Raw genomic sequence first — 11,271 nt, 5'->3', positions numbered from 1 at the left:
AAAGGCCCAGCTTCAAAGTCATTTTTCCCTGGTCCTTGCTGCTTCAAGTTGCATGGGTCCCACTCTGTGGCTCCTCTGCCGTGCTAAGCTCCCCAGCTCCTCAAGAAAGGCTTTCAGTCCCTCATGGAAGGCTCTGATCTTCCCAAGGCAGGATAAAGTACTTGAAGGGAGGCTGGGCGGGAGGGAGCTGCCTGGCTTTCTCTGGTTTCTCTTCATTGGTTTCTTTGCTGGTCACTTGGTTGCAGCTTTTCTGCCTGGGTCTCTGTCTTGGGGTGCTGCCTGTCCGGGTCTCACCACTTTCTTCAGGACAAGCTGCCCTCATTTCCCTGCTCACCAGACCCCAAGGACTGGGAAAGCTGAAGGTCTCCATTTTGTTGCTTCCTTAAAAACAAAACAAAGTGAAATGCAAGCTGTGGCTTCATTGTCCCCAACCTTGACACTCCAAAGCTCACTTTCAAAGAATCCCTGGAGCCCTGCCCTTGGCTGCTTCCCAAGGCTGATGCTCTCTGATGAAAGAAGTGGAGGTCAGGGTTAAAAAGCTAGAATCAAAGTTAAGACGTAGGCAGCAAGTCCTGTTATGTTTGCCTCTCATTGGTCTCAGATAGTAAAAGATATATTTTTTTAAAATCTTCCCTGATGTAAAGTAAGGGGGTTGGATTAGATGATTTCTAAGATTTTTTTCCAGCTCCAAATCTGTGATTTGATGTCAAAGGAAGAAAAAGCACCTACTATATGCCAAACACTTTACAAAGATCTCAGTTGGTTTTCACAACAGCCCTGGGAGGTAGGGGCTATTATTATCCCTGTTTTATAATTGAGGAAATTGAGGCAGTGGGGCAGCTAGGTAGTGCAGTGGATAGAGTTCAAGGCCTAGAGTCAAGAAGAGCTGAATTCAAAGTGTCCTCAGCTGCTTACCAGCTATGTGACCCTGGGCAAGTCTCTTAACTCTATTTGCCTCAGTTTCCACATCTGTAAAACAAGCTACAGAAGGAAATAGCAAACCACTCCATGATCTTTGTCAAGAAAATTTCCCAAAAGGGGTCACAAAGTGTAGAAGAGGATTGGAAACAACTGAACAAAAGAGGCTGAGTGACCTTGCCCAGGGTCACAAAGCTAGTTGGTGTCAGAGCTGGGATTGGAATGCACCTTTCTCTAGACTCTTAGTATTGTCATTTTTCCATAACCAGAGCTACCTAGAGCCTGAGGCTGGTGGGAAGGTATGTGTGTATGTGTGTGTGTGTGTGTGTGTGTGTGTGTGTGTGTGTGTGTATGTGTATGTGTGTGTGTGCATATATATGTGCATGCATGAAAGTGTATGTGCGCATGCATGAGAGGGAGAGAGAGAGAGAGAGAGGTTTGAAAGGAGGGAAAGAGAAGAGGGTATAATTTGCTACCTCCCTCCACTCTTTTTTAAAAATTCAAAAACTCAATTTGTTTCTTCAAAATCTGTTAAGCACCTGCAGTAGCAAAGAGAGATCCAGTCTAGGAGATAATTTACGATAGGATGGTAAGGTTTGAGGACCAGGACACAAGTGGCTGCTAAAAGGAAAAGTGGAATAAAATTCTCTTTCTCATTATTCTCAGGACCCTGGGTGCCCTACTGCAATGGTCTCCGTAGTGGTGAAACCTTCCAGTTTAAAAACAAACAAACAAAAATAAAAATACATTTGGCAGAACCTTTACAGTAAAATCCTCTAAAATTATTGTTCTAAATACCCAGATGGAAGTGGCTTAATGTTCACTTAAAAAGGAAGGGGACAGCTTCCTCGCTTCTTACAGCACAGTTTGAGAAACACTGTCCTGCCAGCCAAAGTGTGGATTCAGGATGACCTTGGTTGAAATCCTGTCTCTGACACATTTGGGCTGTGTGACCCTGGGAAATTGTCATCTCCATGTCCCTGAGCTTCAGTTTACTCATCGGTATACTCAAACAATGTGTGCCTGGCATTCTGCTCATTTTCATATTCTATGAAGTGAGAGGGAAATAGAAGCTGTCATTGTTCTTGCATCTTCCACAAAGCTCCTAACCTGGTAAATATTTGAGGACACAGTCTAGAGTGTGTCTACATTCTGTATTGAGTTTTGTCCATTACTCAATCGAGAAACATTTTTTTTTCAAAGCACGTACTGTGTCCTAGGCATTGTGCTAGGCACAATGGAAAAGTCCATTCAGCTAACAACCACAGTTAGATGTCTTACTGTTTCCTTATAGCCTTTCCTTGAAGACCTCCCATGGAGGGTTTGGGTAAAGACTCCCATCCCCCCTTCCTAGTCATCTCTGCCCCACTGTAGTGGTTGGTTAGTCAGTATTTGACATCAAACCAAAGTCTACCTCCCTACAGCTTCTATCTATATTTCCTGGTTTTTTACTCTGGGTCTGAGCAGGCTAAGTCTCTACCCTCTTGCCTGGACAATCTGTTATGATGTCCTTCAGGTGAAATAACCTCAGTTCCCATATGGCATCATTTGAAGGTCTTTGGTCATCTCTCAGTGATCTCCAGTTTATTAGCGTCCTTGTCATGTAGTTCCTAGGACCAAACACAATACTCCAGATTTTTTGCCCACTTCCCAGTAGAGGGGGGATTAGTGGAAGAATGTGAGAGCCTGTGATCAAAGAAGTCCAAGAAAATATTAGGGTAGTTTTGTCAACTCTCAATGATAAGTTTGTATACTGTCATCAGGACAGCCATGCTGGAGGGGAGAGGACTCAGGGCGAAAGTCCTGGGACATAGCTTCACATCCTAGCTCTGACATTTATTCCGTGGATGCCCTTGAGCTAATCAGTGTCCCTCTCTGGACCTCAGTTTCCTTGTTGTCAATTGGAAGAGTTGGACTAGATGACCTCAGTGGTTCTTTTCAGCTCAGCATATTATCCCATGATTCAGTGTTAAGTTAATTTTCAAAGGAAGATTTGATACAACAGAAGGCATGATTTACCATCTATCTCTGAAATAAATGCTGATTTATGGAACTCAGGAGGATTTCCTGGCTATTAGCCTATCCTTAACTGAGCAGAAGTCTAGGGGTCTGAGGGGGGATTGTTTTGTTGCTGAATTTTTCCCCTAAGACCATTAACTTTCAGTTAACAATGACACTCAGGGATCTAGGAATAATGTTGTGTACCTTCTTTACATGTTTCTGAAGTAAATTTGTTGTTGCTATTTCATACCTTATGCTGCAGTGTCTGAGGGCCATCCTACTACTCTCTACCTTGTCATTGGCATCAGAGCCTTTCAGTAAGCAGCCAACCTTACCTGCACAATGCAAGGGTTGTTGAGTTGCTCGCCCTTTGACGGAACCTAAGTGAGTGCCTGCACCTTTGCCCTTGAGAGGCAATGTGACATAGTAGCTAGAGTATTGGACTTGGGGCCAAGAAGATCTGGGTATAAATTCTGCCTTATACTCTTCCTAGATGGGTCACCTGGGCCAAGTCATTTGCTATTTCTGGGCCATGGTTTCCTCCTCTGTAAAATGAAGGATTTCTACCGAATGGACTTCAAGGTCCAGGGCAGCTTTAAGTCTGTCATGCTCAATTTATCAATTTGCTCCCCTCCCTGGTAGGATCTGGCAAGTCTGAAGATACCGGAGCAGTTCCGACATGCCATCTGGAAGGGGATCCTGGACCACCGGCAGCTCCATGACTTCTCCTCACCTCCCCACCTGCTGCGGACCCCCAGTGGCTCCTCCACTGTCAGTGTGGGCTCCAGTGAGACACGGGGTGAGCGGGTCATTGATGCCGTCCGCTTCACACTCCGCCAGACCATCTCCTTTCCTCCACGGGAAGACTGGAATGATTTCAACTTCGACATGGATGCTCGCCGCAACAAGCAGCAGCGCATCAAGGAAGAAGGGGAGTGACCGCTGCATGGGGCAGCCCCCTGCCTGATCTTCTGCCCATTCTCTCCTCCCAGCTTCCTTCCTCCCACTGTAATGCTGGATCTCCAAATGCTCCATTAGGCCAGCCTCTTCTCCCTTATCTTCTCACTCTGAGCTCATCATGAGCAAGAAAGCCACTGCTTGCTTTACCACAGTAGTCACCCCTGCCCAGCCTTTGGGTCTTTCTTTGCTTCAGGTTCCCAGCCTCATTCTCTGGCTATTACACGATGGAGGATGGCATGGGTGGGAAGAAGGGGCAACCTTTTTGGTTCTTGGGATATTTTTTCCTAGACCCTCTTGGTACAGCTGTTTGTTATATGATATTATATGCTCTCCATGATTGAGTCTTTGATTCAAGATGCTATATAGATATACAGTATATTATACATATGTATATATATATTTGGGTGGGGGAGGAGGTGTTGTGGTAATAATTTAAAGGAAAGGAAATTGAGTTGCACTTAATGAATTATTTTTTATCTTTTATTTTTCCTTCCTAAAAACCCTTTCTGGATGGCTCTTCTCCATCTTCATTGCCAAAATGATAAAGCAAGCAAGCGGCCAAGACATCAGTCCTAGTTTTTAACTGTATTGGCTTAAGGCCATGGTAATGCCCCATGGGCCCTGAGGGGGTCCTGTTTTAGGTCCCTAGGTTGTCCCCATCTCCACATATTGAGACCACACAGTGGGGGCACCTAGAAAAGCCCCATGTCAACTAAACTCGCCTTCAGCAGCTGCACCTTTTGACAGTGATTGCTTGATTCACAGTTCTGTAGAGTTCTAAGGAGATTGGCCTTTATCTGAGGCATAGAGATCTTGAGGCTTGAAGGGAACCTCTTCAGGCAAATTCAAGTTATTTTCAATAAGGGAGAATTTTTTTAAACAGGTGCCTTAAGGAAGCAGGATATATTTCTGGTGGGAGCAAAACATGGCCAGGCTCATTCCTCATTCCCACCCAGGTTGGTACTTGTTTTGGCCTATCTTATTTCCTCACAGGAACTCTACCCACCCATCCACCCAATCCCCTACTACTACCATCCTGATCCATCTGGTCTTCTTTGATGGTGGCAGTGCTCAGAGATTAAATTTCCCAGGTCCCAGAAATCTGTCATCCACCTCTGGCTGCACAGAATTCACCTTCCTTTGCTGCTCCTTATTAGAAAAGTGTTTGAAAAAGCCTCAGCTTAGAAGTTGCTCCTGTAATCAGCTGTAGAATGGCTCTTGTTTCCCCAAATGACTCATTGACTCAACAATGACCCCAGATTTTACTCTCTGAGTGGGAGGGATTGATCAACACCAGTGACGCTTCCTCAGGCCTTACCAGGCAGCTTTGGGCAAAGTCCTTTTAAAGGGAGTTCAGCAGAGGTCTCTGGGATGAACCAGTCCTGTTGAGCTCCTGCTGAGCCAGAAAGCTGATTTAAAGCAATCCCTCAAAAAAGACACCATCTGGTCATTCTCCTTGGAGGTGTTCTGGGACTGCTTACAACCCCCTGCCTAGGATGTGGACAAAAATGTCCATTCTTTAGTTCAGTGTTCTGGCACCCTTCTGATCTGGAACAATGCACTGGAATTTGCTCTTCAGAGTGTCTGTCCTGAGCCTCTTTTTACACAACATGGCCTAAGTTTCATGACTTCACAACAGCATATTTTGTCTGTGAGCATCTTTTGAATTTTCCCTCTGATTCTGACTCAACAAAAGCTCATGTATGTCTTGAAAAAGCAGTTAAGCAATGGCTAAGATCTTGGCTTTTCTTATGATGTTCTTCCAACAGAGAGGCTCCATATTGGTCTGGTTGAAAATTCAATAAGACTCCCCTGCAGTTGGTGAGACAAGGTTCTGCCTCCCCCAACACCATTTCAGAAGTGCCATCTTTAGCACTCAATTTTATTGGGAAAGATGAACTTTAAAAACCCATCTTTCTGTATTAATCTTGTCATCTCCAGGTTTCTCTCTGTTGTGCATTTCTCTTGGTTTACAGTCAAGCTGTCCCTGCACATAAAACTGCCTTAAAAAAAAGAAAAGTACAAGTGGGGGCTTCCAAGGCTCCAAACACAACAGAGGAAGTTTGTGTATAAAGTGTATATACTTTTGTTTGCTTGCGGAAAAAATGTATGTTGTTTTTTGTTTTTTGTTTTTTAGGGATTTTTTAAAAAAATATATTTTTTTGTCTTGATATAGTGGACCTTCCAGAACCACAGATTAAACCCTCTTTGTAAATTATATTGTGGGAAAGACCATAGAGTGCCTGAATTCTTCAGCTCTCAAGTACTTTGTTACCTGATGTGAGGTGGCTGGCTGTAGGCAGACCATGATTGCCCGAGTGATTTCCACACATCAGGAAGAGTGAGTCCTATATTTCAAGGCTGTGCTGTGCCCTATAGAGCACTGTGGCCCAAAATATGTGGCTATGAAAACATGAACCTGAGTTGTTGCTTGGTACTTTCAGGGAAGAGAAATGACTTCCTTCACAATGCTGAGTGTTGACACCTACCATTAAATCTTTTTTTTTTTTTTATTCCCAATAATATTCTCATAGTGTTGAAAGAGGACTTATGGGCAAGTTGGAACCAAAGAGCCAACACAGAAGTCCCTGTCCATCCCCCAGCTCTTGAGTTTGGCATTAACCTAGGCTAGGCTCAGATACCTGGGAGTTGGAACTAATCTCTTCTTTTTGTATGCATGTTCAGAAGCACTGCAGATTGCCAGTTGGGAAGTGCTGATAGCAAAATGGGAGGGCAGGGTTCTGGGGGGAGGGGGAGAAAATTTTCATATACCCAGAAACTGAAGAAAACTTGACTTGGACTAGCCATTCCAAGGAAGGACTCCAAGCAGAGCAAAGGGTTTTCTTTGGTGCTGGGACTGTGGGTGAATAATTAATTTCATCTTATTCTGCAATGCATTTATGTATTCATCTCTCAATGTCTTCTCATCACCTCTAGTTTCTGCACAGGTCAAGAGGAAGGAAGATTAAGATCCCCATATCAGTAATCATAACAGTTTGTTAAACCATTTTCATTTTTGTACTTTTATTTTGACTGTTGTAAAAAAAGTTTCAAATGTCTCATCTTTTTATACCATTTTTAATATGATTTTGGAAGAAAAAAGCTACTGATGAGTGTGATACTGGATTTTTTTTATCTCAAATATATATATATATATATATATTTTTTTTTTTCTGATTCTTTTGTGTGCTCAGAGTGAGCAAGTGTGAGGAGCCATGGCGGCTCATCAGGACATGCTATCAATAAAGAAGTACATTCAACAAGGATGCTCCTTGCTTGCTTGTCTTCTGTCCTTCCAAGTCTTAAATCTTGAAAGTTTCAAATGGACATCCCTTCTGCAAGGCAAATGGTACTACCATCATCTATTACACTATTTACCTTTAGCCACATACTTAAAGCACAAAACTGGCCATGTCAATCCCTGTTAAAGAATTGTTTGTGGCTCCCTACTAATACTAGCATAAATCAATTAATACAAAAGCATTTATGAAGGGGCCTAGTACCTGAGAAGACCAGTGTTAAGTTTTGGGGGAACAAGTTGCTAACGAGCTGGATCTAGAACCTAGATTTCCTTACTTCTAGAGTCATACATTTTCTACCACATCACAAGACTGTTACCGCCCTCAAGGAGCTTACCTTATAATGGATATGTGTGTGGGTGGGTGGGGGGAGGTTAATAGGGAGATTGTTGGTAATGTTGTAATGGCCTGGTTCCCTGGTTCCCTCTTTCCTGTAGAAAGAGGTTCATGTATTAGGGCTGGAGGTTGGAGAGGTGGGCAGGACTGGAACACCCGTTTCCATTTGCTAAGAGATTGTCCAAGGGGTTGAGAATGTAGGAAGTTACAGAGAATTCCCCTCCCTTAAGATTTTAGTTCATTATTTTTAAGAGTTGCTTAGAGACTTTTGATTTTGGGGCATATCTAGAAGGGGAAGAAAATGGGTAATGACCTAAACTAATCCTGAACCTGTCTATGTGCTGAGGGAAAGCCAGCTGTGAACAGACGGGGACAGTTTCCCTGAGAGAAGTCAGATGAGCAGCTTGGGCCCAAGGCCTCAGCAGCTGCTACCACTTCTCCAAGGGTAGTATGACTAAGCCCATGTGGATGACAATGGGAAGGAGAAGCTTGAAATCAACAGTGTTGGGAAAATAACCCTTTGAGGGGACCCAGGGCCCCTCATTCTGAGAGCTTCTGTTAGCCTCTCTTTCAAACCTCCATGGTGAGCTGCCATGTTTTCTCCAGCTCCTCACCACCTTCCTAATGTTGCCCAGCCTCCAAACAAAGGGAAGGCAGAAGTGGGGCTAAGGTCCCCCTACCCATAACTAATATTGTTGAGCTGGAGGCAGTCACCTATGTGTCTAGCAGAGACACTATGAAGAAATGATCTGAAAATCAGTTTCCTTCCTAGAAAATGTGAAATGGATGCCACTTGTGTGGTTGCCCAGCTGATGGCTTCTTGGCAATGCCTCTTCTCTGTGACATGTTGCCCCCACCTCACTGGGAAAAGCACCCGATTCTCCTCGCCCCCTCCCCCCTACTTCATTCTCCTCCCAACAGCATCTGTCAGCAGAAAGAGCCCCACTTCTTTCCCAAACCTCTGTTCACAGACTTCTGTCAACACCCCTCATTGTTGTAGCCCTCGTCAGGACCAGTCCTGGGCAAAAAGGCCTACAGGTTATTCCTTCTGCCTCCATGGGGCCTGGCAAAATCTGACATCCTGGGATCTGATGATGTCAGTTGTGGGTGAATCTGTGGGCATCAGAAGGCCACAAGGCTGGCTGGCATTTGGTTCCATTACCCCCAACTCCTCCGTCAGAAGGCCCTTTCCCTGATGCCATTACCCCTCCCTGTCCTCGGGTGTCTATACGGACCCCATTCCCCTCCACACCCTCCCACAGGATATGGATCTCTCCAGTGAGTGGTTATCTCTTTCAAGGGGTTTACTAATAGGCTGGCCAATGACCAGTTGGAGGTGTGTCCTCTGGGAATTTGCATTTTGTGTGGGACCTCTTCAAGGCCCACAGGAACAAAGGTATAGTAGAGGAAGGAAGGGTGTGTCTGGGACTATTGAGTCCTCCTCCACTGTGCCACTCATAAGGCCAACCTTGCCATTCCCATGCCAGAGGAGTAGGCCCCGCATCAGCAATCTGCCTTCCCGACATGGTGGGCAGTCAGCGTTGATACATCAGCACCTTACCATTGTTGGTAACCTTCAAGCGACCCTTAGCAGCCAATAGCAGCTTATTCAATGATCTCTTTCTTTTCTGTCCATGCATACTCTCATAAGATTTAGAACTGTGAGGGTCCATGGACATTCTGCAGTCCACCCCCACCTCCCTTCATAAAGACCCTGAGTCCCAGAGAGGGCCAGTGATTGGCCCAAGGTCTCATAGGTAGAAAGTGGCTGAGCTGGGACTCTCACCCAAGTCTACTGACTCCAGGGCATCTTATTATACAGATGGGGATACTGAGGCCCAGAGTCACGGAAGAAGCAAAATGGAATGCAATCTGGGTCTCTTTCTATCCATCCCAGTGCTTGACCCTAACTCCATGGGAACTTAACCTGACTGCACCACTCACCTCCTTAACTTTTTTACCTTTGCTCCTGGGCCAAGTGCTCATCAGCGCTGTCTCCATATGCTTTGGCTGTGACCTTCCTTGGCTAGAGGGTGGGCTAAGGCTCCCATGATTGTAATGCATGACTTCCTCCCCCAGGGAAGTGGCTCTGCTTGTCTCCTGGCCAAATGACTATTTTCTTATGAACTGCTCTCTAATTATTTCCAGGGTTCTCTTGTGCAATTTCAATCTCTCCTCCACACATTGAACAGGTTGGGTGGATCCCAGTGAAGTAACTAAGGTGGTAACCTCTGGAAATGATGGGAAGCGGAGAGGCTCTAGGACTGTTGAGCACAGCACAGTGATGCCAAGTGATGGCTGGAAGAGATGGGAGAGCTGTGTAACCCAGCCCCCTCATTTTAGGCAAGAGGAAGAACCTGTCCCAGAGACATCCAGGGGCTGGCCTCAGGCTTGCTGGAAAAGGTCTCACAACCAGGTTTTGAACCTCAGTTCTCTGACTCAGCTTCTGTCCTCTGACTACAGACTAAGGCATCACTTGACCACACCCTCCTGTCACCTGACCTGATCCAGAGTAACATGGCCAAGGGATTTCACTTTCCTGGGCCTCAATTTCCATTAGTTGGGGTCACTTCTGAGGTCCTTTCCAGATTTAGATCAACCAATTAGGACACTGAGCCCCTGGATCACAGAATGCTAGAATAAAGAATATTTCATTCTTTGTCTTTGTGTGCAGACAGCGCGGTGGTACTGTGGGCAAAGTGTAGACCTGGAAGCCCAAAGGCCTGAGTCCAAATTGGGCCTTAGGAATTTGCCAGCTGTGTGAACTTTGGGCAAGTCACTTTAACTCTGTCTGCCTCAGTTTCCTCATTTGCAAAATGGGGATAATAATAGCATCATCATAATTCGTAGGGAATGGTGAAGCCAAAATGAGGTATCCATGTAGACCTGTGCGAATCTTAAAGTGCCCTCTAGAAACGCTGCCACAATGTCCCCACACCCAGCACATAAGCACTTTGTCAATGCTTGGTAGTTTATTGGTTGATCTAGATATGGAAGGGGCCTCAGAAGTAACTCCAACTAATGGAAACTGAGGCCCAGGGAAGTGAAATCCCTTGGCCATGGTCAGTTGGCGATGGGTGGCACAGGTCAGATTTGCAGCCAGGCCCTTGGTCTCTAGATTCAGCATGCTTTCCACTGACTCACGGGTGGTACCAGTCTGAGCTGGAATGTTATTGGGCAAGGAAGGCAGCAGGCCCTGGGGTGGCTGGCCCGACCTCACTGAGGCTTGGGGCTTTGCTACGTTTGCCTGGCCCCAGATGAACATTGAGCTGCAAGTCAACAATCCTTATAAGGCACCTCCTATGCCCACGTGCTGCTCCAAGTAGCTGGGGATATAAAGAAAGCCACACCCAGTCTCTGCCCTCAAGTATCACACATCTGATTAATCCGAGAGACCTCATCCTGGAAGAGCAGGGAGGAATATTGTGAGGAGTGGTCCCATCCACTCTTTTCCTTCCAGCCCCTGGCTGGCATCTCAAACACCTGGATTCATCACTTTCAGTTTTGCATTTGTCATGCTGAAAGACATTTTAATTAGGATGGATTCATGTGAAGAAACTTACCCTCTCCCTGATCATGCCCACCACCCAAAAAATATATATAAAAGTCCCTCAGCCCCTCCGTATCCAATCTTCTGTCTCACTGTTACCATTTATTTCAGCAAACAGGCTTGGTTCTGGATGCCCTAGGGCTGAGCAGTCTGAGTACAAGCTCACTGTCCTCTAGTGGCACCTACTGCCCGCCAAGCCGTGGTGGA

General features: G+C 45.5%; 1 protein-coding gene across 1 annotated transcript in view; it reads left to right on the top strand.

Moving 5' to 3' along the window:
- The window catches only part of TP63 (tumor protein p63), a 242,747-nt gene extending 235,602 nt beyond the window's left edge, over nucleotides 1–7,145 (top strand). The window contains 1 exon segment of the mRNA XM_078147181.1: nucleotides 3,562–7,145. Within this exon segment, the coding sequence (XP_078003307.1) occupies nucleotides 3,562–3,858 (297 nt within the window). The 3' untranslated portion in view covers nucleotides 3,859–7,145.
- The last annotated feature ends 4,126 nt before the right edge of the window (nucleotides 7,146–11,271 follow it).

Source organism: Phascolarctos cinereus, unplaced genomic scaffold (assembly GCF_003287225.1).
Source record: "Phascolarctos cinereus isolate Bilbo 61053 unplaced genomic scaffold, phaCin_HiC Scaffold_7;HRSCAF=346, whole genome shotgun sequence".
NCBI lineage: Eukaryota > Metazoa > Chordata > Mammalia > Diprotodontia > Phascolarctidae > Phascolarctos > Phascolarctos cinereus.
The sequence above is the reverse complement of the archived record's forward strand: the minus strand, read 5'-3'. Positions and strand labels throughout refer to the sequence as shown.